The sequence below is a fragment of the Momordica charantia genome (assembly GCF_013281855.1).
Source record: "Momordica charantia cultivar OHB3-1 chromosome 6 unlocalized genomic scaffold, Mcharantia_2.0 BLBB01000006.1, whole genome shotgun sequence".
NCBI classification, from domain to species: Eukaryota; Viridiplantae; Streptophyta; class Magnoliopsida; order Cucurbitales; family Cucurbitaceae; genus Momordica; species Momordica charantia.
Genome location: NW_028275164.1, coordinates 810,270 through 835,291, shown reverse-complemented (window position 1 = coordinate 835,291; position 25,022 = coordinate 810,270). Strand labels below are relative to the sequence as shown.

General features: G+C 35.8%; 3 protein-coding genes across 12 annotated transcripts; 2 read left to right on the top strand and 1 right to left on the bottom strand.

Moving 5' to 3' along the window:
* The first annotated feature begins 7,725 nt into the window (after nt 1–7,725).
* LOC111007405 (protein neprosin) lies at nt 7,726–11,631 on the top strand. Its single transcript, XM_022279757.2, has 7 exons — nt 7,726–8,661; nt 8,745–8,831; nt 8,920–9,135; nt 9,470–9,634; nt 10,007–10,060; nt 10,164–10,310; nt 11,143–11,631. Exons 1-7 carry the CDS (start codon nt 8,494–8,496, stop codon nt 11,518–11,520), a joined length of 1,215 nt encoding a protein of 404 aa, XP_022135449.1. The 5' UTR covers nt 7,726–8,493; the 3' UTR covers nt 11,521–11,631.
* A 1,630-nt stretch (nt 11,632–13,261) lies between these two features.
* Nucleotides 13,262–18,074, bottom strand: LOC111007274 (2-oxoglutarate (2OG) and Fe(II)-dependent oxygenase superfamily protein). 10 transcript variants are annotated; one of them, XM_088125324.1, is made up of 11 exons: nt 17,664–18,074; nt 17,003–17,173; nt 16,372–16,534; nt 16,177–16,294; nt 15,608–15,677; nt 15,440–15,520; nt 15,080–15,136; nt 14,867–14,978; nt 14,223–14,285; nt 13,446–13,553; nt 13,262–13,328 (listed from the first exon to the last, which is right to left on the bottom strand). In XM_088125324.1, exons 1-11 carry the CDS (start codon nt 17,871–17,873, stop codon nt 13,264–13,266), a joined length of 1,218 nt encoding a protein of 405 aa, XP_087981450.1. In that variant the 5' UTR covers nt 17,874–18,074; the 3' UTR covers nt 13,262–13,263. The 10 variants fall into 10 exon arrangements, 9 of the variants coding, with proteins under 9 accessions (XP_087981450.1, XP_087981445.1, XP_087981453.1 ...); XM_088125319.1 differs by having other exon boundaries at nt 14,223–14,477; nt 17,664–18,033; XM_088125327.1 differs by lacking the exon at nt 13,446–13,553.
* Nucleotides 18,075–18,137: 63 nt separating this feature from the next.
* LOC111007273 (cell division cycle protein 48 homolog) lies at nt 18,138–23,892 on the top strand. Its single transcript, XM_022279576.2, has 9 exons — nt 18,138–18,413; nt 18,957–19,122; nt 19,212–19,440; nt 19,541–20,307; nt 20,385–20,606; nt 20,942–21,013; nt 21,135–21,416; nt 21,971–22,330; nt 23,418–23,892. The coding sequence occupies exons 1-9, from the start codon at nt 18,346–18,348 to the stop codon at nt 23,706–23,708; spliced, it is 2,457 nt and encodes an 818-aa protein (XP_022135268.1). The 5' UTR covers nt 18,138–18,345; the 3' UTR covers nt 23,709–23,892.
* Nucleotides 23,893–25,022: the final 1,130 nt, after the last annotated feature.

Below are 25,022 nucleotides of genomic sequence, written 5' to 3'. Positions count from 1 at the left end.
AAGTTTGTTAATTGGGAGTTATTCTGTTATTCTTGTATTATTTAAATACACTTCTCATGTACAGATATTGTGTGATAGTGTGATGAATGAGAAGAGATTTTTTTACAACTAAAATGGTATCAGAGCTTTCTCGCTTTGCGCGCCATTTCCTTTGACATCTGGCCTCCATTTTTTTCCTTTGAGGACAGCCGTCTCTTTCATCTTTGTTTTCTCCTTCGTCTCCATGGCACCTGTAATCCCACCGATTTCAGTTCATTCTGAACCTTCAATTGATCCTCCTTCCACTGATTCACCTGAAATTTTGACTGCTTCAGTTCCTTCCGAAGCTGTTTCAAACCCATATTATCTGCATCATACTGATAATACTGGTCTTGTTCTAGTGAATCAAGTCTTAACGGAGGAAAATTACAATTCGTGGAGCCGATCGATGTTGATTGCCCTTTCAGTCAAGAACAAGTTAGGTTTTGTCGATGGAACTATTGTTCGTCCGACGGGTGATCTTCTACCGGCTTGGATCCGCAATAACCATGTGGTTATTGCATGGATTTTGAATTCCGTCTCCAAAGATATTTCGGCTAGTATTTTGTTCTCTGAATCCGCTCGAGATATTTGGCTAGATCTTAAAGAACGTTTTCAGAAGAGTAATGGTCCTCGAATTTTTCAACTCAAGCGTGATCTCGCCACACTCACTCAAGAACAGCAATCTGTAAGTCTCTATTTCACTAAATTGAAGACTTCTTGGGATGAGTTACAACAATTTAGGCCAATTTGTACCTGCAATTGTCTTTGTGGTGGTGCCAAGGAAGCTGCTGCTTTTCTTCAATTGAAATATATGATGACATTTCTCATGGGACTCAATGAATCATATGCTTCAACTCGTGCTCAGATCCTTTTATTGGATCCTCCGCCTTCTGTCAATAAGGCTTTTCGTTGGTGCGGCAAGAAGAACAGCAGCGCGCGATTTCAATTTCTGCTACTCCTGTTGTTCCTTCTTCGTCTGCCATGGCAACCCAACATTCTACCACCAATACTGCTTCGAAGAACAGTGCTTTGAAAACTCGAGGCAAGGATCGCCCTGTTTGTTCTCATTGTGGACTTATTGGTCATACTGTTGACCGTTGCTATAAGCTGCACGGCTATCCACCGGGCTATCGCAATGGTGCCTCGCGTTCTTCATCGTCTGGAGCACAGTCTGCTACTTCTAATTCCAATTCAAAGAAGGCCATTGATTCCTCTGTCATGGCTGCATCTCACACAACCACTGATGTTGTAAACCAATGTCAGCAGCTTATCCAATTGTTACAATCCCAGATTTCGGTCGGCAAGTTGTCCTCTGATGCTGATGCTTCTGCTTCTCATACAGCAGGTACTCTTATTCAGCCTTGGATAATTGATTCCGGTGCTTCGACACATATATGCTGCTCCAGGAAATTATTTGCTGATTTGCATAAGATCTCTCCTGTTAGTGTGAATCTTCCAAATAAATCTCGATTTGTGGTTGATTATTCGGGCTCCATACGCATATCTGATGATCTTGTGCTTCATGGCGTATTGTACATTCCTGAATTTCATTTCAACCTAGTCTCCGTCAGCATGTTATTGAGAGATATGCCTTCATTATGTGTGGAATTCTCTAACTCTTATTGCATCCTTCAGGATAAGTCCATTTTGAAGATGATTGGGAGGGGTAGTTTGCATCGTGGCCTCTACATTCTTGAATGCCTATTAGAGGTTTATATTGTTTATTTAACAAGTTTGTTAATTGGGAGTTATTCTGTTATTCTTGTATTATTTAAATACACTTCTCATGTACAGATATTGTGTGATGAATGAGAAGAGATTTTTTTACAACTAAAATGGTATCAGAGCGAAACAAAACGTGGAAAGGAGACTGCCACGCAAGGACAGGAGAAGGAGTCCTATTGATAAGATAAGCTGCAGTGAGGACACATTCCCCCCAAAATTTGATAGGAACCCGAGACTGAAAATACAAAGCCCGAGCAACATTCAGGAGATGCTGGTGCTTGCGCTCAACAACCGAATTCTGTTGAGGTCTCTCTACACAAGAAAACTGATGCACTACTCCCTTAGAAAGAAAATACTCTTTGAATGATAATTCAGGGGCATTGTCTGATCTAAAAGCCTTAATACAAGTACCAAACTGAGTCTCAACATAGGAGACAAATCGAGGAATAACAGTGAGAGCATCAGACTTGTGACGCAACATAAACAACCACGTATAACGACTACAATCATCAACAATTGTCAGAAAGAAACGATACCCAGAATATGTAGCATGAGCAAGAGGCCCCCAGATGTCAACATGTATAAGGTCAAAAGGGTGATCAGACACATGATTATTTGAATTGAATGATAAACGTTTTTGTTTGGCCAACGGACAAACATTACAAGAATCAACAGCAGAATTCTTCAAAGAACAATCATCAATGCGTAAAACATCCTTAAGAACATGCAATCTACTAGGAGATGGATGACCAAATCGATTATGCCAAACATCAAAAGAACTATGTAGAGATGCAGATACACAAACAGAATGTGTAGTAGGCGAGCAAACCGATGTTTCAGTCTGATCCAGATTATTCTCTGCTTCGCGTATTTGGTTCTTTATGCTATGCATCCACTTTGAGTGCTCGTCGAACCAAATTTGAACCCCGAGCTCGACCTGCTGTTTTTCTAGGCTATCCCCCTGGCATGAAGGGATACAAGCTATATGATATTCAGGAGAAACGATTTTTTATATCACGAGATGTGGTGTTTCATGAAACCAAGTTTCCTTTTCTGACCACTCCAGATTGTGATATTGAGTTGGACCCTTTTCCTGATTTGGTTCTTCCTAATGTTGTGGATTTTCATACTGAAATGCCAATTGGTCATCCACAGTCTTCTGCTGTCACTCAGCATCCTCTTGGTGCAGACTTTGAACATCATTTTTCGATTTTAGGAGATCATTCCACTATGGTTGAACCACCACAGGTCGGTTCCACTTTGGTTCATAATAATGAGGTTATTTCTGTTCCTGTACAGCAGCCTATTGATACATCTTTACAGTTCTCTGTTGATCCGTCAAATTTGGTCCCTCGACGTTCTACTCGAACCACCAAACCGCCTTCTTATTTGCGGGACTTTCATTGCAGTCTCTTGGCTCAACAACCTTCACCTATTACATATACTAAGCATCCCTTGGAGCAGTATGTTTCTTACTCCAAGCTTTCATCTGCTTATTCTACCTACATTTTGAATGTTTCTACGTCTTACGAGCCTCAATTTTATCATCAAGCTGTTGGATTTGCTCATTGGCGTGATGCCATGAATGTTGAATTACAAGTTATGAATGATAATAATACTTGGACTGTTGTATCTTTGCCTCAACATCGTCATTCAGTTGGATGTCGTTGGATTTATAATATTAAACATCGTTCAGATGGTTCCATTGAGCGGTATAAAGCTCGTTTAGTAGCCAAGGGGTATACTCAACAGGAAGGTCTTGATTTTATCGAAACGTTCTCTCCTGTTGCTAAAATGGTTACTGTCAAGGTGCTCCTTACCCTTGCTGTTTCCAAGTCTTGGCCGTTAATACAATTGGACGTTAATAACGCATTCTTACATGGCGATCTTGCTGAAGAAGTTTATATGGATTTACCACCTGGCTATCATCTTTCCAATCATATTGTTTGTCCTAAGGGAGAGCGTTTGGTGTGTCGCTTGAACAAATCCATCTATGGTTTGAAGCAAGTCTCTCGCCAATGGTTTGCTAAGTTCTCCATGGCTTTGATAAGTCTCGGTTTTCAGCAATCAAAGTCTGATTACTCCTTATTTACTCGTGGTACTGGAGTTTCTTTTGTGGCTCTTCTGGTTTATGTTGATGACATTGTTATCACAGATGTTGATATTTCTATTATTCGGTCTTTACAGCTTTTGCTTCACGACCGCTTTCGCCTTAAAGACCTTGGATCTTTGAAATATTTTCTTGGTCTTGAGGTTGCTAGAAGTTCTAAAGGGATTTCATTGTCTCAACGACATTACACTTTGACTCTGTTAGAAGAATTTGGTCTCCTTGGGTGCAAGCCAACTGCTGTTCCTATGGACCCTTCTACTACTCTTCGGCTATCTGATTCAGATCTTCTTCATGATCCTACTGTCTATCGCCGGCTTATTGGTAAGTTATTGTATCTCACAATATCTCGTCCTGATATCACTTATGCGGTCCATAAACTCAGTCAATTTGTTTCTAAACCGTGCAAATCTCATTTGGCTGCTGCTTTCTATTTGCTACGGTATTTAAAAGGCTCCCCGGGACAAGGTGTGTTTTTATCTGCTTCTTCTTCCTTTAAACTAAGAGCTTTTGCTGATGCCGACTGGGGTTCTTGCCCCGATACTCGTCGCTCTACCACTGGTTTTTGTGTCTTCATGGGCACATCTTTAGTCTCTTGGAAATCGAAGAAGCAGACTACCATCTCGAGGTCCTCTGCTGAGGCCGAATACAGAGCTTTAGCTGCTGTTTCTTGTGAATTGTTATGGTTATCTCATCTACTTACTGATCTTCAAGTTGATTTCACATTACCTGCCTTAGTTTTTTGTGACAATCAGGCAGCAATACATCTTGCAACCAATCCCGTCTTTCATGAACGGACAAAACACATTGAGTTGGACTGTCATTTTGTTCGTGATCGAGTCCAAGATGGTTTCCTGCGTTTGCTTCCGGTTCGGTCTGCTGTCCAACTTGCTGATAGTTTTACAAAACCTCTTTCTTCTGTAATTTTTCGATCTCTTATGTCCAAGATGGGCCTTGTTAATATTTACTGCCCATCTTGAGGGGGAGTATTAGAGGTTTATATTGTTTATTTAGCAAGTTTGTTAATTGGGAGTTATTCTGTTATTCTTGTATTATTTAAATACACTTCTCATGTACAGATATTGTGTGATGAATGAGAAGAGATTTTTTTACAACTAAAATATATCCCAAAAATGAAATTGAAAGTACCGATAAATATATATATATAAAAAAATATATGGTCATGAATACTCATGGGATGAGTTGTATGAAAAAGGTAGATAATTGCAACAAATAATGGGCAGGGGCAGGGCAGCTCGGTTGTGGGCATAACCATGGGCGATGATTAAAGGAAACGAAGGACCAAGAAGAAAAAAAAAGAAAAGGACTGAACTGCAAAATCCTGCTATGTGCTGTAAATGTGGAAAATTAAAAGCCCAGCAATTCAAAGTGACATGAAATCTGAGTGTGGCGAGCCCCCTTTTTACAAGTTTGACAAGTGCTTCTCTGAGAGAGATTTGTACTATGCTTCTAAAAGAAGTGCTCCAACCAGTTGTCATGGGTGTATTTTATTTATTAATATTATTTTCTAAAAAGTAAGAAATATAAATAAGAAAATAAATCGCATAACATGTAGGGTGAAAGGTACATTTTTGTTTTTTTGTTTTTTTTTTTTGCTTGTTAAGAAAGGGTAAACAAAGAAATCCAATTTTACCGGCCTTTAATAACTTTTTTCTTTTTTACTATTTGTGAATACGAGATCATTCCTTTCATATTCAAATTGTATATTAATGAAGCTTTTTATTTTATTTTATTTGTGAGTATTTCAACCAACTCACGTATTTTTATTAATTTGAACTTGATTCTACAATATTTAGTTACATGAAATTATTTGTATATATATTCTTAACATTCTAGACTCGTTGGAATGAGGTTGAAAAATTTAGAAAATTTTTACTTCATATCATAAATTTAACGTGTTTAAAAAATTGTCACAATTTTTTTTTATCAAATATAATAAATGTGTGTTTTTTTCCCTGTGTATTGCATTACATTTGAGCTTGAATTTAATTTAGATTGTGTTATTTTACTTTAGCAAACTCATTGTAGAGTGTTTTTTATTTAACTTTTATTTATCCATATAGATTTTAAGTTGCGATTTTTTAATAAGATCTAGCTTGCATTAATTGATCTAGGAACGTGAAAAAGGAAGAGAAGCATGTCTAGGGGAGGGGAACTTGGATTTATTTTCTTTTAGTAGTATTGTTGATTTAAAAATTGTGTTGAAGTTTGCTAACATGATAAAAAAAAAACATAGTAATTTTGACCAAGTGGTAAAGAACGTATCTTTTAAAAATAAAAGTTTATATTATATAAATAAGAAAAAGTGAAAAGAGTTTTCAAATGTTTAAATCAACGTAAAACCAATAAAATAATAAAAATTTCAAAGGAAAAATAGTAAGAAATTATGAACTCATCTTGAAAGTTGAAATCACACATGTTTTGAAGAAACGAGCTTTGACGTAGACAAAAATAATCGGACTTTCCTAATTAATTATATTCCTACTCTATTTTTTTAATTTATATAAAATTTCACTAGATAACATAAAATCAATATTTGCCAAATATATATATTTTAAAAATAAAATATCATTTCCTAACGTAAAATTTAATGTATATATTTTAATAGATGTTACAATCATTTTTTTTAAATAGAGCAATTTGACATATTTTGAAATATCGTATTAGTGAGTGGGTGTTTAAAGATTCTAGCTTATGACCCATTAATTATAGACATGTACTAAATGTGTTAATTATTGTTGAGCTAAACTCATTTTGACGAATATTATAATTAATTTATTAATATATATGTTGTAAAATTTATAGAATTATTATTTTATAATATTATAATAATTTATAATATAAAAGGATATATCTAAACAAAATTTATATATTATTTTTAATGTAATTTACGTTTCATTGTTGTTTATAAAATTTATATTATTTGAATCACAAAGTATAAAAATAAATTTAAAAACTAAAAATACCAAACATATATTTACTGAATCTATTCGAATGAATTTAGAAACATGATCTAGATTACATAGTATTACAACATTATTCTATATTTGAAAATACACTGGGATAAAAGCTTTTGAATTTATTTTATAAACTACAATAAATTTTGTAAAAAATAAAAAATAAAATAGATAAATAAAATAGTTCTTATTTGGAAGAAGAATGTACGCCCTTTGACATTTAGATTGATGCCTGCAGAACCTTTGACTTACAGCTTCAGAAGATTTGAATTTATAGAATTAAAAACAAATTATATATTTTTTAGATAATTATAAAAATATAAAAAAGTATTTAATATATAGCAATTAAGTTTAAAATTTTATATAAATGACAAAATTGAAAATTTATACAATCAGATTTGACCAAACAAAAAAACTATGATATGATATTGTTGAAAAGAAGAAAGAAATGATATTTTTATAAATATGTATTTATTTTATGTTATTTACTATAATTTATTATTTTTTAATCTCTCGTATTTAGAGAGATAGATAACAACTCACTGGTGTAAACTTATTTAACTTGCGTATCAAGTTTCTGAACCTTTAAAAAGGTGATAAACTTATTTAACTTGAATTTTCTATCTTCCAATTTATTTGAAAATTAGTGGAGCTTAGGAAATATATCGAGGGCTTTTGGAGAAAAAGTTCAGGCACCAACCCAGATAAAATTTTAGAATATTTTTTCTGACCCCTCCAGTTAAATTATAAAAACCAAATTTGAAATATTTTCTAACCAAATTCACCCTAAAATGAAAGAAATAAACCCAATTTTAAAAGCTTATTATATAAATGCAGGCAAGAGAATTGAAGTGGGATGTTCAGATTAAATTGCATAAATGTTTGTGTGGCAGTGAAGAGGGAGAAAATTTTCATGCTTTTAGAAAAAGGAAAAGAAACTGTACTGGAAAGCAACAGTTGCAGAGAGGAACCAGTTTTTTTGCAGGTGAAATAACAGAACATTAAAAAAGATTCAGGCCTGGCCATGGCTGTCTGGTTGATTCCCGTCTCTGTTTCAGACATCGCCTGAATTCTAAAAAGCAAAGCCCAAATTGAAATTATAATCAACAAACAAAACCCACATCAAATTCATCCATTTTTTCTCTTTTCTTCACACCCAATTCATCAAAAATGGCCGCCTCTTCTTCTTCTTTCTCTTTCAAACCCCAACTTTCTCTCTCCCGTCCCTGCGAAAAAGAAAAAGAAAAGAAAAAAGAAACCATTTAAACCATTTATTTTTTTAGGTTCTCGAGCCTTTTGACCGAAGCAGCTGGATTGGGCCCTTAACTGGTGCCTCTCCAATTTCTCGCTGTGTCAGAAAACGCCATTAACGAAGCGAAGATGCTTTCGAAGCAAGCAAGCAAAGATATAAAACAGAGGCTCAAAAATGGCGGAGGCTGATAAGAAATTCATGGGGTTTCTTTTGTTTCTTCAGAGAATGGTTTGTTCTGTTTTGTAAGGACGTGCAGAGAATTCGAAGCAGAGAGAAGAAGAAGCCAAGCCTTAAGCTCTGTGAATTTTTTTCTTTTTTCATTGCACTAATACGACAACCCCAATACGTACAAAACGACACCCCAAAACATTCCTTAGAACTGGCCGTTTCTTCCTCCTTTCTTCCTCTCAATGTTATTAGCGGCTTTTGTAGCCTTATTTCTCACCACCACCTCTGTCCTGTCGGCGCCGCCCATTGCGGCGGAGAATTTCCAACCCGCCGCCGCAGAGTTTCAGAAACTTAACGCCGCTAGATCCTACTTAGAGAACATCAATAAACCCGCCGTCAAGACGATTCAGGCATGTTTCCTTTTCCCTTGTCTTTAAATTCTCAAAGGGGTTTTTATGGAACTTTTAAGAATTTGGGTTTTGTTTATTTTCAGAGCCCGGATGGGGATTTAATCGATTGCGTGCTTTCTCATCTTCAACCAGCTTTTGATCACCATAAGCTCAAAGGGCAGCGGCCATTGGTAACTTAATTTATCTGGAAATTGACGTAATTGTGAACAAAATGGGAATATAAGAACAGAAACAGAGTAGTTATATTTCAATTTTCAGGATCCCCCAGAGAGGCCGAAAGGTTACAACTCCTCCGCCGATTCAATAGCAGAGAGATTGCAGCTATGGCGGCAGACCGGAGAATTTTGCCCGGAAGGAACTGTTCCGATTAGAAGAACCACAGAACAAGACATTTTGAGAGCAAGCTCTGCTCAAAGATTTGGTAGAAAGCCATTAAAATCTGTCAGGAGAGATTCAACTAGCAGCGGCCATGAGGTCAGTAATTTCCTCTTCCTCTTCTTCTTTTTCCTCTTCAAATCCCTCCAGTTTTCAAGAATTTCTAGAATGGGATTTTGATTTGGTTATTTGCTGCTTGATCTGGGAAATAAGACAAAACTGTCTTGTCACTTTTTTTTCTCCAAATTATTTGATGTTCCTGCTGTTGTTCATCCATTGAAAGGCTAGGAACCTACACTACATGTCATCCTTTTTTCCTTCTGGGAGATCAAATAATTGAGAGAATACGAAACGGCTTATAAGTTTATCTCTATGAGCTCTAAGAAAATGGTCAATTTTCAGACAGTTTCACTCGACTTTGCATTTCTTACAGCATGCTGTTGTGTTTGTCAATGGAGAACAATACTATGGAGCAAAAGCAAACATAAATGTTTGGGCACCCCATGTGAGCGATCAATATGAATTTAGCTTGTCGCAAATGTGGGTTATTTCTGGATCATTCAATCATGATCTGAACACCATTGAAGCTGGTTGGCAGGCATGTTTTTCTCTCATTTATTTTGACATTTTGGTCAGTTTCATAGCTATTTTGGTGTTGGTTTTCCATTTTTGAAAAGTATGCTTATAAATCCTACTTCTTTGTCGGTCTTCTTAAAAACCCCCCTTCTAACAGTCTAAGTCAAATTTTAAAAACTTAAAAAAACAAGTTTTTAAAGCTTGTGTCTGTTTAGCCAAATTCGAATGTGTTTCTAAGAAAAGTGAAAAACGTATTCAGGATATTGTGAAGAAGCCAAATATAGTTTTTAAAAGCAGAAAACTAAAAAGTTCAAACAGAGCTTGTTTATTTAATTTTATTTTCATCAGTTTTGTTGGACAATTCTGTGAGTATTGTTTATGGAGATTTATTCAGGTCAGTCCTGAGTTATATGGAGACAATTATCCAAGATTCTTCACATATTGGACGGTCAGTTTTATTTTACAGTATATTTTTCAAAGATTAAGTGAAATTAAACAGAAAATTCTGAGTTTCTCTGAACTTATCTTTCTCTGTATCTTGTCTTTTTCAGACAGATGCATACCAAGCAACTGGATGCTACAATTTACTGTGTTCTGGTTTTGTCCAAACTAATAACAAGATTGCCATAGGAGCTGCAATATCTCCAAGATCTTCTTACAATGGCAGACAATTTGATGTCGGTTTAATGATTTGGAAGGTGAGGTTTCTTCAGTATCCAATGAATTTTAACCCAAAAAAGTGAAAAAATATGGAGTGAATGCAGAATAAACTCTATGTCTAGTTTTAAGTGGGGCAATTTGACAGTAAACATGGTGAAACTCGATATTACTTTTTCAAGTAATTGAAATTTGGGAAGATTTTGAGTGCATAAGAAACGAACAATATCTCTACCAACCGAAACTTTTTAGATAGAGTTCAAAAGTAAAACTATATGAAGCTAAAAATAGATAATATCATATCGTCGTACAGAAATAGAGTGATAGAGGTCTATTATCCAAACGTCCCATTTTCACTCTCTTTTTTTTTTCTTTTTTGTGCCGTTGATAGGACTAGTACTCTAGGATAATTTTGTTTCTTCTTCTTTAGCAAAGAGTTCTTTACTGTTGGTTTGGCGCCCAGTGACTTACTTTCCACTCTCCATGAGTTTCTCTCAGTCTGATATCAAATTCTTGTGAAAGCTTGGGAGATTTTTCCTCCAAACCAACAGTTGAATCCACATGGGGAATCCACTATTTGCTTTTATGGAGTCAATCACACAATTATTTTTCAAGATTTTCTTTGTCAAGTAGTCATTTTAGGTTCCATATCAGGAGGCAAATGTTATACTCTCTCACAATCTCCCTCCAAACCCATTAGAAAAAACCATCCCCATTTTACCTAACGTCCCGACCAGCATCTACACACCTCGACTAATCTCATAAAAGGACAACTAAAGTAGATGTTCAATATAATTTCCCCCGTAACTTCAAAGATATCTAAGTTTATGGCTGGTCCGGTATCGCGTTTTTACTGGTTGGTTCTCGATGCAGGATCCAAGGCACGGGAACTGGTGGCTGGAATTCGGGCAGGGTCTGTTGGTAGGGTACTGGCCAGCATTTTTGTTCAGTCACTTGGGAAGCCATGCCAGCATGATCCAATTTGGAGGAGAAATAGTAAACACAAGATCAACAGGGTTCCACACATCAACACAAATGGGGAGTGGGCATTTTGCAGAAGAAGGCTATGGGAAAGCTTCTTATTTCAGAAATCTGCAAATAATTGATTGGGACAACAGTTTGCTTCCTGTCTCAAACCTTCATCTATTGGCTGATCATCCAAATTGCTATGACATAAGACAGGGAAAAAACAAGCTTTGGGGCAATTATTTTTACTATGGTGGTCCTGGTAGAAATGTACACTGTCCATGAAAATATTATAATTAATGGCATAGAAGAGATTTTTATTTTTACTTTTTTGTATTTTGGGGGGATTTTCTTTGGGTGCTTTTATTATAATTATAATTATAATTATTTTTTTGATTTCTTTCTTCTTTTTTCTTCTGTGGCCCCACTTTGGGATATTGTAAATTTTGAATATAATAGGATGTATTCAAAGTTATGGGGGTAATGGGGTCCAATTTTATTGAGTTCAAAACAAATATAAAAGACAAATCTAACACACGAAGGAAAATAAAAGCTGAACATAATAATCCAAAAGATTTCCTCTCAAGTTAACCACTCTCCCAAATTCTCCCCTGATTAATAATTTGCTTCATAATTATTTTATTTTTAGTTTATCGTTTTATTTTGAAATAAACTTATTTACCATTTGTGAAGGTTGGTTTCTTTGAGATGGTAAATGTTAAATAAATAGTATACTTAACTTTGGTACGATGTTTGTTAAAAGACCTCGACGATCAATTCAAGAAACAATAACCGAGTAAAGAAGATGTAACACATTAAAAATTCATTTATATTGTATGAAAAAATATATGCACTTCAATAATTTATGGTGTCTATTTGTAAAATTAGGAGTTGAATTGTTGTGAAATGTTTTAGATTGAACGAGTTTTCTTACTAAATTGTGATAGGGATGTTTTATCCTTATTTAAACGAGGAAGTAAAGTCTACAGTCAAATTTTCTATCGTGAAACTGTCTTTAAAACTGAAGTAAGATTTATTATTATTATTATTATTATTATTTTGCTTTTTTTTTAAGTACAAAACTGAAGTAAGAATAAAAAAACTAAACGGTAGAAAACAATATATATTTTTTTTGAAATAGTAGAAAACAATATTTATTATCACTGAAGTAAAACAATATTTATTATCATTAAAAAAAATTAGTACAGAATTATTAAAGTTATTCATGCCTAATTCAAAGATGACATGGATTCTCTTAGATAAGATGTAATCTTTTTAAATTGATTAAAGTGACACATAATGTCGTGCATCACTAATATTAATAATATTATTATTATTATTTTTTGATAAACATGCATCACTAGGATTCAATTTATTAAGGTCCCATACTTCATGGATTTGCATGTGGGGAGCAATAAAGAAGCATAATTAAGAATACCACTTTTAACAGCCTATCTTTAAAATAACCATACAGAATCTTAGTAGTGAGATAGCGTGAATAAATTATATTAAAAAAATAGTATGATCCAAAAGTCAACCAAACGATAATTAATGACAGTGGTCAATGGTCAATGGTCAATGCCATTACAACTTGGAAATCTTTTCAAATTCTTTTCTTCTACGGATATTTTTCCTTTTAACCCTAAGAATTAATAAAATTTGTAAACAAAGTCGAAACTTATTGCATACCCTCTAGAGACGATCAACTAAACAAGTAGCTAAACACACATATCCACAACAATTAGACAGAAAGAAGAATAAGAACGGGAAAAGGAGAAGCCTACAAATCTGGCACTAATGACTTACATTTTTTTTCTTTATTAAAGTAAACATATTTATCTTTCAACTCAACAATAATGAAAAAGAAAAACATTTTTCTTTCCTTTTAATCATCATCATTAATTTTTGGACAATCATTTCATAAAATAGAAAATATTAGATTCTTTTTAAAATCAAACGCATAATGCATTCAGATCTTACTCATCCCGTAAACATATACTAATCATATAAATAAACAAATGGCATATCCTATCCAACCTTCTCAACGAGTTCATAAAAAGTGATCCCATTTGTTTTCATCGGGTCATCGTTAACTGCGAGACAAACGAATACAATACATGTCACATCAAAACTAACAAAATAGTTGGGGAAAAGATTCGTTCAGAACGGATTCTTCAAAAGAAAACAAGAGAATAGAGGGAGAGATGAACATGGAGAAATTGGGTGAGGTGAAGAGTGGAGTGGACGCCACAGGTTGGTGCCGCCAACTCTAAAGTTGAACCACAGACACTCATCTTTGTGGGGTGGCCAGGCCAGAACTGGAAAAAGCATTCAATAATACATTCTGCTTTAGCAACAAAAGAAAAAGGAAATTACAACAGCACTTTTATGGGACGGATCAAGGAAAAAAGAAGCAAAGGCCCAGAAAAGATAGTGATCTTTTCTTTTGTGGGTGCACCCACAATTTGATCCCTACTGGGGTCACTCCAAAATCATACCACAGACTTCTAACCTCTGTTTTCCTCCTTTTTCTTTGAATCACTGCAACCATTGAATCGAGAGAGAGAGAGAGAGAGAGAGAGAGAGAGAGAGAGAGAGAGAGAGAGAGAGAATCTGTACGCAAGATTTGTCACTTAATGCCAGAAGGACCAGCACTAGTGGGATAACTCATCAGTCATCATTCATTCAGATTTCTCATTTCTCACTAGCTTGAGAATTAGTTGTGTATGAGATGAGAACAATTCTTTCTCCTGAATCTAAAATCATCAGATGGAAAATTTACTATAAGTCATCCTTGTAAGGTAAGCTACTGTGTCTGGTTAAGACCGTGTCTATAAATTCGACAAGATCTTGGGGAGAGGAAACGGGAACACGAAAATTTCGAGTGACATTCGAAGTTTTAGAGTCGTGTGTTGTGATTGTCGTTGTATGAAAACTTGAAATCTGTTGTTTGTGTATGGACTCACAAGTTTGAAACAGAGACTCACAGAGTTGGAAAAACTTGGGATCTTTGTGTGTTTCTCCAAGATCCAACACGAATCCTTGGTCTCCTGAAAAACATTCCATGGATTTCATTTTTGAAGTAATCTTCTGTATTGAACAAAGATTCTGAGCCAACTGTTGAACAATTGGAAATGAGCTCCCAGCAGCATTTGTGGTGTCTCTGGTTAGATTTTCCAGTAGCATCGAATTGGCAAGTGAAAAGCGTGCCAAGAAGATGAAGAAGTCGTAGAAGTTCATACCTGAAAGTAAAAAAATATTGTATAAATCAACTAGTAATACCATATAATTCATAATTTCGTGTTGTATCTTAGAGAGCTTTCCACCAGAAGCTCCTAACAACGAGAAAGTGGGAGTTGTTAAGAGCTTGGTCCCTAGTGAAGCTCCAGTCTCAACATGGCAGGTAAAGATTTGACAGTATATGTCCGTTCTAAATTAATTAAGATAGATAATGAGATAATGTGTTCATGACTGGAATTCAAGAAGATGATCTAGTTGTTAGAGCAGTTTGCCAGTTTCCTGACTCAACTGTGTGAATCTGGTCGTGGTGTTACAACGTTGGGAGAAAATTCAGAGACAGGCTCGACTATAGCTCAAGGTATTAAATTTATTAGTCCAAAACCTACACTACCTGTGTTAGCAGCGAGGTTGCGCTGGCAGAGGCCTTCGAAATCGTCACATACATCTCTAATGTCTTCTATGTAATCCTTAGCTTCGTCATAATCCCGCGACATCAAGTCCAACTGAGAGAATAAATTTAGAGTATAAAATGGGTCAGTCGAATCAGAATATTTATCCTCTTTTGAACAGAGGTTACAGGTAAGCACTTGAAAACAGTGCTTACCACCCAACAGAGGTTGTAGGAATTAAACCAATTGTGGTTTATTGATATAGTGTCTTCCTGAAGAGAAACAGACATATTGCAAAAGATAGACTGGTTATAGGGCACATGAAAAATATGAATAAACATTAAAGTTCAACCGTTAAGTAAAAATCTAAAAAAGAAGAAAAAGCGAATTGAATCTGGCATCCATCTGAAAATAATAATTGAATGGAAGTTGAGAATTTAAAGGACAATTCAAGCTATCTATCATAGCGGAACAGGTACCAGTGGTAATCACAAAGCAGTGATACCTAAAACCATGCAATATACAAAATTAATTTGCACCACAAGGATATAAAAGAAATAAAGAAAGTACAATACCATATTATGAACTTGATGATACCAGCCACTTGGCACAAATATAATTTCATTTTGTTCTTGAGTACACTCCAACCAGGTAGCCTGCATAATGATAAACAAATGAACATGCAAAAGCTGATATTCAAGCGATAGAAGGAGAAGAGGTAGAACATCTGGAATAACAATTACCTTCTTAAAACCAGGAAACGATTTTTCACTTATATTATCAAAGATATTATATACACAGGCTTTCATATTCCTGGTTGAAGTATAGAACAAAATGTTAGAAAAAGACGAAACAATGACAAAGCCCAAATATATGCATTTAGCAGAGTGGGGGATTCCAAAGGTCACTGTGGTGTGGTACCACAACTTTATGAGAAGAATCAAATATAAAGGATGATTATATTGGAATGGACAGGCACGCTATGAAATATCGACTAGCTCTAAATGTAGAGTGCAAGATCATCTAGCTAATGAATATTATTGAACAATCATGGTCATTACCAAATTTGTATATCAACGCAATTCCTTGGAAAAGGAAAATTTGTGGGTTCTTTCCAGCTTAGCATTTTGCATCTTTTTCACCACTTTTCTCTTCTCAAGAAAAAATGTGATCGAAAGAGTTAGTTGTTAAAATTCACAAGTCCTTTAGAATAGATACTGGTGACTATTTACAAAAGAAGAACAAGATCAACATCAAACACATTGAATCATCAGTTAAAAGGAAAGCACAAAAAACGATATTATGTCCATGCCTGTCAAATACAAGATGAGACTGAGGAGGAGATAAAAGAAACCATTGTTTCTTTCCACAAACATTTGCTGACCAGCTGTATGACCTGAAAACATCAGCATGGAGTGGAGTCCAAGAACCTGATCAAGAACCATGTATAAGTTTTGATGAGGACAAACATTAAAAAGAAGTGCTCTAATTTTATATGAAGTTAAACCTTTTGCTCCCATGTAAACAAAACGATAGTCGGAGCAACTTATTTCATCTTTCTCTTGGTGAGAGTCAGGATCCCTGTGCATACGGTAACTGTCAAGGTACAGGTTGAGCCAGTCATCACAAACAAACTGTGGAGTTGAGTATGCTGTGTAATTTGGGTATTCCTGCAAGTCAGATTTAAAAGGACATTAAAACATGTGAGACAACATAGCTAGCTATGTTCTGACTGACAAAACCATAATAAAGATCTACAATATAATAATGTAGCTAAAGATCACTGCCAGCATGACAATTTAAGATAATTACATTATTTGTCAATTGCCACTCAACTTGGTCCATGCAATCACTTAGCAGTATGATGTATTCATAAGAAGAAACTACCATTGAACGTTTTTTGTTTAAAGAAACAACAATGGTAATGCTATCCTGAAAATTTTCACCTGTTAATGAATATGGTTTCGATTGAATTAAGGTGTACAAGGCAACATGATCGAGAAAGGTTAAATGAACCATTTTAGTCTCAACACTGAAAGCAGTAAAATTATGGCCAACTGAGGCCTCCACTTTGTTGTTCCTCATGGACAGATATATCCATTAGATGTGACATAGTCAGTAGGGATTATTACTGGTACCTTCACAAAATGCCAGTCCTTCAAATACAGTACTGCCTTCTCTGTAAGTCCGTCATTTGAAGCAAAGCCATGCTCCTGTACAGACTCCTTATACCATTGGTCTATGAACTCTGAAACAGACATTTCTACTCTCTTCTGATCTGTAAATTCTCTAGTACTGCAATCTGCAACCTAGAAGTGGCAAATGATTATCTGACCTCAAAAAGTGGAATGTAGACTTCTAACTTTTCCTTCTGTAGATGTTTGATTTGAAAGAACAACAAGCGAGTAGTTGAACATGAATAGACAAGTTCCAAGGTAAGATATTGTCTAGGATCGAGCCAAAAAAGGCAATGATCAAATAAATTGCCAAACTCCAAAAGAAAATACAGTGGGTGCATTCTTCTGAATCATCAAGGCTATCCACAGGTTCAAATTTTTAAGCAACGAGGAAACATTCATCCTTCTCATGATGTCTACTAAGGAAATGAAGTCCCCACATGTTCAAATATATGAAGAAGCAATCCACTTATTCAAATGAATAAAATCCGCAGCATATACTGCGTATTTGAACTATAATGTATCAAAAGTAGCATGCTGAAATGAAAGTAGACCAAAAATATAAAAACTGAGCACGAAAAATCAGAACCAACAATATCGTCTTCCAGCAGAATTATAGTACCTGAACCCTAGATTTTCCGAAGTGGGTGGAAAAAAATTGTAGATTCGGCTGCCCATTCTCGTCGACCCAATCGCTGCAAGACTTCCAATCATCCATGAGACCCGTCAACACCACAGGCCGGTTCTTCTCCATGTACCGTTCTACAAATTCCTTATAACTTAATTGTTTTCCATTAACTTTGTCTATTGTTCCACAAATTTCGATGCCCATCCTTCACTTTGCTGAGCTTTTCCGATATCACAACCGCCGTGGCCGTGAGAGAAAGTCAGAAGAACAAAGCACAGTCACTGCCGGTAGCAGCCGTGCCTCCCGTCTTTCTCAGGCAGTGAAATTGGGCTGGTTTCTGTTGGGCCAGGCCCAAATTTGACGGCGATCCAAACAGTATATAAACCGCAATTTCTCAAACGTCATCATTTAGATTACACCTGCTACTGAAAAATGGCGCCTACATCACCTATAGCTTTGCTTCCATGGCGTCCCGACATTGGTTTCATGTATAGGTGGAGAGAACTGATTGGAATCGACCTTTGCATGGAAACGGGCTATCTCGGTTGTCTGTCACCTTTGCGACAGCGCGGTTTATTGATTTTTTATTTCTTGGCATCTTTCTTCGGAATTGCACCGATGGTCTGATAAGTTGCAGAAGCCCTTGTGGTGCTCAAGAAAAAAAGGCTGAAAAACGATGACAGACCCAACGGGCTCATCAGCTTCAGATAAGGTCCAGGCATCCTCTTCTTCTTCACCGGACCAGTAAGTTTTCGTTTATTATCTTGATTGTTCAAGCGAATTATTACCTGAACTGAATTTTCCCTGGTTTTAAACGGCAAGCTAGGTTGATGGAGATTTTAGCAGTATTTAAAGTAAGATAAGAGAAGATTTGGAACTATGCATATTTCAGAAACTATCGTTCAGGAAATTTTGGTTACTGTCTTTTTACCACTTTCTAGATAGACTGATGTTGAATTTAGGTTAGAGAGAAGATGGAGCCTAAGCATTTTCGGGGATTGGGATAATATGCGGCTAAAAGTCTGTGTAAATGTAATATTTATGACTGAAGAGCATAGTTGACTCATCTTAACTGACCAATCAATCAAGTTTCCGAATCGTTTGCTTATTGGTGAGAAGTTCTTATACTTGGGAAAGAAGTTGGACAAACGAATTGTTTCTTCTTTACAATTACAATTGTTTTAAGGATATGAAGCTCAAATTAGTACGAGCAAGAAATTGAAGTTTTTGGTGAGTTTCTATATTTGACGTTTTGAGGAGATGAGTAATCTTTTTGTTTGAAAATAGGAAAAGCACTAAACGGGATTTTTCCACTGCAATTTTGGAACGCAAGAAGTCTCCCAATCGTTTAGTTGTTGATGAGGCTATCAATGATGATAACTCTGTGGTTTCTTTGCATCCTGCTACCATGGAAAAGCTGCAGTTCTTTAGAGGAGATACTATTTTATTGAAGGTGATTTCCGTGCTTGTTTTGACAAACAGTTCCATTTACCTGTGAGAACGATAATTAATCTTACTTGCATTGGTTTTACGATTATACAGGGGAAGAAGCGGAGAGATACAGTGTGTGTTGTTCTTGCTGATGAACAATGTGAAGAGCCAAAAATCAGAATGAATAAAATTGTACGAGCCAATCTTAGAGTTCGTCTTGGAGATGTCGTGTCTGTCCATCAGTGTCCTGATGTGAAGTATGGAAAACGGGTTCACGTCCTCCCCATTGATGATACAATAGAGGGTGTTACTGGCAACCTATTTGATGCATATTTGAAACGTGAGGGTTATACTTTATTATCTTCCGTTGCTTATCGATTATATATTTTCCGGGAAATTATTGGAATATGATTTTGATTTATTGTTACTCTTGTTGTTAGCTTATTTCTTGGAAGCATATCGACCGGTGAGGAAGGGTGACCTATTTTTAGTCAGGGGTGGAATGAGAACTGTTGAATTCAAGGTCATAGAGACAGACCCTGGTGAATACTGTGTTGTTGCACCTGATACTGAGATCTTCTGTGAGGGAGAGCCCATAAAACGCGAGGATGAGGAGAGATTAAATGAAGTTGGATATGATGACGTTGGGGGTGTCCGGAAGCAAATGGCTCAGATTCGTGAACTAGTTGAATTACCACTTAGACACCCACAACTCTTCAAATCAATTGGTGTAAAGCCTCCAAAAGGGATATTGCTATATGGGCCTCCTGGATCCGGAAAAACTCTTATAGCAAGAGCTGTTGCTAATGAGACTGGTGCATTTTTCTTTCTAATTAATGGGCCAGAAATAATGTCGAAGTTAGCTGGTGAGAGTGAAAGCAATCTGAGGAAGGCTTTTGAGGAAGCTGAAAAGAATGCCCCCTCAATTATCTTTATTGATGAACTTGATTCCATTGCTCCAAAGAGGGAGAAAACACATGGAGAAGTGGAAAGACGTATTGTTTCCCAACTTCTGACCTTGATGGATGGCCTCAAGACTCGAGCACACGTTATTGTTATTGGAGCTACCAATAGACCTAATAGCATTGACCCTGCTTTGAGGAGGTTTGGAAGATTTGATCGGGAGATCGATATTGGTGTACCTGATGAAATAGGACGATTGGAAGTCCTTAGGATCCATACAAAGAACATGAAACTTGCAGAGGATGTAAGACTATCTAATGTCATCTCACATTATTTGTCTATAATTATATTTTGCATATGCAATTTTTTTGTTTGTGCCAGGTCGATCTTGAGAGAGTTGCAAGGGACACCCATGGTTACGTTGGTGCAGATCTTGCTGCTCTCTGCACTGAAGCAGCACTCCAGTGTATTCGGGAGAAAATGGATGTCATTGATTTGGAGGATGAAACAATTGATGCTGAGGTATTGAATTCCATGGCCGTAACCAATGAGCATTTCCAAACTGCTTTAGGGTCTTCGAATCCTTCAGCTTTGCGCGAAACTGTGAGTCTATACTTCCTAATATTTCTTCTTGAGGAAAATCTAGTTTATATCTCACTAGATATTGTGGTTAACCAGGCTTATTTTGTTCTCTATAGTTCTTCCCTAATGAGCATTCAACAAAAGAATATAGGCTATAGGAATGAAGCATGTCTGTTGTGTTTCATAAATGACTATATTTTAATTAAGCTGTTGAGAATTGTTGTGAGAGGAACACCACAACTTTTACATTTCTGTTTCTTGAAGAAAAACATTCCAACAAAATTTGCATCTGGTTGCCTTCTTTTCCGACTGAGTACTCTGTCATCAATACTGATAAACAAGCCTTTTGCTTTTAGGTTGTGGAGGTTCCGAACGTTTCGTGGGATGATATTGGTGGGTTGGACAATGTTAAAAGAGAGCTCCAGGAGGTTTGTGCGTTGTTTTATATGATCAAACTTATAATTTTGAGCTGGTGGTGTTTCTAATTTCTCAGATTGTTCGTGTTTCTTTTGACTCTGAGCTTGTCTATATGTGGCTGTTTTCTGGCAGACTGTCCAATATCCAGTGGAGCATCCTGAGAAGTTTGAAAAATTTGGCATGTCACCATCTAAAGGTGTTCTCTTTTATGGGCCCCCTGGCTGTGGTAAAACGCTGCTTGCTAAGGCAATTGCCAATGAATGCCAAGCCAACTTTATAAGTGTGAAAGGACCTGAGTTGCTGACAATGTGGTTTGGTGAAAGTGAGGCAAATGTGAGAGAGATATTCGACAAGGCTCGGCAGTCGGCTCCTTGTGTACTATTTTTTGATGAACTTGATTCCATAGCAACTCAGGTACTAATTGTTCAAACTTCAATATATATTTGGCATTGCATTATTTTTGCTTTTTATCAAATGTCACTATTCTTCAAAAGTATGCCTTGATTTATCTATGAGCTAATTTGGCTTATATTGGAGTGTTTTTTCAATTAACTTTTAGCATTTTTCAATTATACCCTCCTACTCGGTATGTTAAAGGCGGATGATGATAAATTTATATGACATGGTACTTAATGAGTTCAACATAAATTTGGAAGAGAATTAGGCTACGTAAGAGAAGAAAATTTGAAATTTTTGCTGTTAAAATTCTCGAGGAGGAATTAGAAATTTTTCTCTAGTTTATTTCCTCCAAATTTCTGCAAACTCATTAAGGTCCCTATAAGCTTACCATCTTCCAGTTTTGGAAGGATATAATTGAAAAAGGTTAAAATATAAGACACTAAATAGAAACTTCTTAAACGGTAGGGACTAAATCAAAAAAACATCAGGACTAAAATATATTATATATATTTAGGTAGCTAATTAGAGGTTCTGTTTAACAAAATGATAAATCAGTTTGAATTTGACAGCGTGGTAGTTCTGTTGGAGATGCTGGTGGTGCAGCAGATAGAGTCTTGAACCAACTTCTTACAGAAATGGATGGCATGACTGCAAAGAAGACCGTGTTCATAATTGGGGCAACAAACAGGCCAGACATTATAGACCCCGCCCTGCTTAGGCCCGGACGTCTGGACCAATTAATATACATCCCGCTCCCTGACGAGGCTTCTCGTCTTCAGATCTTCAAAGCATGTCTGCGAAAGTCACCAGTGTCGAAAGATGTCGATCTATCAGCTCTTTCCCGGTACACCCATGGCTTTAGTGGAGCCGATATCACTGAAATATGTCAGCGTGCCTGCAAATATGCCATTAGAGAAAATATTGAGAAGGTATTCTTTACAATTTAATTTGCAAAAAAAAAAATCTTTACAGTTTGAATTTGATGTGGCAGCATCGTGAAAACAGCCATTCTTTAGGAGATTGTAGAACATTTAGAAAATTAAGGATAACGAATTATTTAGGCATTAACTATTTTGTTTTTATTTTTCTATTTTTGATAAATAGGCTTGTCTTGTAACCATTTTTGGGTATGTTTTTCGTTTTTTTAGAAAAATACATTTGAATTCTAACCAAATTTTAGAAACAAAACAAGTTTTTGAAAACTTTTTCTAGTTTCCAAATTTTGGCTTAAATTTTATGAAGTAAATAAAAAAACAAAGAAACATGTTCATGAAGTCGTATTTTTAGCTTAATTTAAAATAGAAAATGAAAAACAAATGGTTATTAAACAGGACTATTGTGATTTTGATTATACGTCATCCATGTGGCAATATTTTTAACCAACTTGTTTATTTTTAAAACCCTTTTAGACCATTCTAAAAAAATTTCTACTTTTACTCACAAATGACTTCATATTCTTCATTTTTTTCTCACTATTTACCCTATTTTTGTTCATCCTCGTACTGTTCATCAGCTGCTGACCCATTTGCTCTTTCACTTTATAAGGCCAAAGCTGAAAATAGAAAATAATTGAAGAGGCTACGATTTCAGGAATACTATTTTTTCATTGGAAATATCAGACCTCTTCAGTCAAAAGCTTAGAAATAAATGTCTCTGTGAAACGAGAAACCATGTTCTGTTCATCTACTGTGGCTGCCCCAAGCTTGTTTCTGAAGCTACATCTTTTTCCTGCCATGAAACTTAAACCGATGTAATTCCCTAAAAAGTTTGCATCTTCACTAGCATCTGAACTCTGCCTTTTCTTAAACTAGTTGTAATTCTGCCAAAAACTTTCTTTAGGCTCTGGTGGTGATTCTTTTGAGTTTTGATAATACTTTTCATATTGAGATCTGAAATTTCCTAATCCAGGTGGATTGTTTTAATTAATCGATTTGCCTCATGATATTACCGAACACACTCTTAACTTCTCTGCAACTATACATATTTACTTGTGTTTTATCCATTGATGGGTATTAGGATCTCGAGAAGGAGAGAAAGAAAAGAGAAAACCCAGAAGCCATGGAAGAAGACGACGACATCGACGAAGTCTCAGAGATAAAGGCAGCACATTTCGAGGAGTCGATGAAGTTTGCTCGTCGAAGTGTCAGTGATGCAGACATCAGGAAGTACCAGCTCTTTGCTCAGACCCTACAACAATCTCGCGGAATTGGATCTGAATTTCGGTTCCCCGACCGAACTGATAACATTGCAGCTGACCCGTTTTCTTCTGCCATAGCTGGAGATGATGATGATGATCTTTACAACTGAAGTGGAAACCAGTCAGTGCAATGGTTTGTAAGGGCCTTTCTTCTCTAAACAACCCTTTCAAGTGCTTTCTTCTCTTGAAATGTAGTTGTGTTTTCTTTTCTTCTTGCTAGTGAATGGTTGTGTTGTACATATTGCAAGGATTGATCGTAGAGAAATAAAGGAATGTGGAACATCAGACTGGACAGTCTCTTCGCTGTGAAATCTATATATAAAACTAAAAAATATTCAAGACGGTAACAAATTTGAAAAAAGCAGTACATATTTATGAGAGAAAATGGTATTTTTATCTGAAAAAAGATCAAATAAATAATTATAAAGCTCTGTACTTTGTTTGCTCTATGAGGTGGGGCCCATCCTTATGACGTGGAGTTGGGGAATTTGGGGAGGGATGCACGGAATTTTAAGACGGGGGAATCTTGCTTTCTCCTGTTTTTTAATTTTATTTTTTAGGGTTTAGAAAGTGTAGATTTCACGTGTGGGCCCCAGTAAAAATTTGGTTGCGAAAGAGGCTGCGCCTTTGGTGGTCGCATGTGCGCCACGTGATGGCCCTGCGTCGCACGTGCCGATCTTTAAACAAAGCCATTGCAGTTGGTCTCCGCTTTCTCTCCCGGACATGCCAACGGGACACGACGTCGTTGCCTTCATCCCACATGATTGGTTTTCTCTCTCTCTTTTTTTTTTCTTTGCAAAACAAAAATCTGTGTTTAATGAGTAGAAGTGAGATTTAGGATTTTTTCTTTTAATACAAAACTAGAGACACGAAGTTTGAACATTTAAAAAAAAAAAATAGTAGAGGTCAATTATCGTTTATCCAAAAGAAATAACAGATGTCAATTATTGTTTAATTATATTCAAGATCTGGCAGGATATAAATTTTTCTATTTGTAATTAGACTTTTTTACAGTAACGCTATAATATTTTAAGATTGTTGGATTATGACTTTTGAGAAAGTTAATATATATCTTAGGCTTGGTTAGCATTAACTACGCTATTATTGTGAAGAATTCAAATTAGATATTCATTAATCATGACATGTGAGTATCTTAACTTGGCCATGCTCCATAAATTATGTTTGGCCACCTATTTTGGCGTCTCTCTATCATATAACAATGTTCTAACTTATGATAAAAACATATAGCATCTCACCCTTTTTGACGAATGGTTTTATTCTTATTATTTGTAATTTTAAATTACTTAGGATCCGGACCCATTTAGAAACATTTCCATTTCTTTTCGTTTTTAATTTTATTAAGAAATATAAGTATTTGACAACTACTTGTTTTTGCTTGTTTTTCATTTTTTATAAACATTCTC

What these genes read in the sequence shown, in the direction of transcription:
- LOC111007273 (XM_022279576.2), top strand. Translation starts at nt 18,346, where the DNA reads ATGACAGACCCAACGGGCTCATCAGCTTCAGATAAGGTCCAGGCATCC. An exon ending in ACATGAAACTTGCAGAGGAT is followed by an intron (nt 20,308 to 20,384) that starts GTAAGACTATCT and finishes TGTTTGTGCCAG; the next exon opens with GTCGATCTTGAGAGAGTTGC. An exon ending in TTAAAAGAGAGCTCCAGGAG is followed by an intron (nt 21,014 to 21,134) that starts GTTTGTGCGTTG and finishes GTTTTCTGGCAG; the next exon opens with ACTGTCCAATATCCAGTGGA.
- LOC111007274 (XM_022279579.2), bottom strand. Translation starts at nt 17,873, where the DNA reads ATGGGCATCGAAATTTGTGGAACAATAGACAAAGTTAATGGAAAACAA. An exon ending in TCGGAAAATCTAGGGTTCAG is followed by an intron (nt 17,174 to 17,663) that starts GTACTATAATTC and finishes TGCCACTTCTAG; the next exon opens with GTTGCAGATTGCAGTACTAG. An exon ending in AGGACTGGCATTTTGTGAAG is followed by an intron (nt 16,535 to 17,002) that starts GTACCAGTAATA and finishes TCTGACTTGCAG; the next exon opens with GAATACCCAAATTACACAGC.
- LOC111007405 (XM_022279757.2), top strand. Translation starts at nt 8,494, where the DNA reads ATGTTATTAGCGGCTTTTGTAGCCTTATTTCTCACCACCACCTCTGTC. An exon ending in TCAAAGGGCAGCGGCCATTG is followed by an intron (nt 8,832 to 8,919) that starts GTAACTTAATTT and finishes TTCAATTTTCAG; the next exon opens with GATCCCCCAGAGAGGCCGAA. An exon ending in CAACTAGCAGCGGCCATGAG is followed by an intron (nt 9,136 to 9,469) that starts GTCAGTAATTTC and finishes CATTTCTTACAG; the next exon opens with CATGCTGTTGTGTTTGTCAA.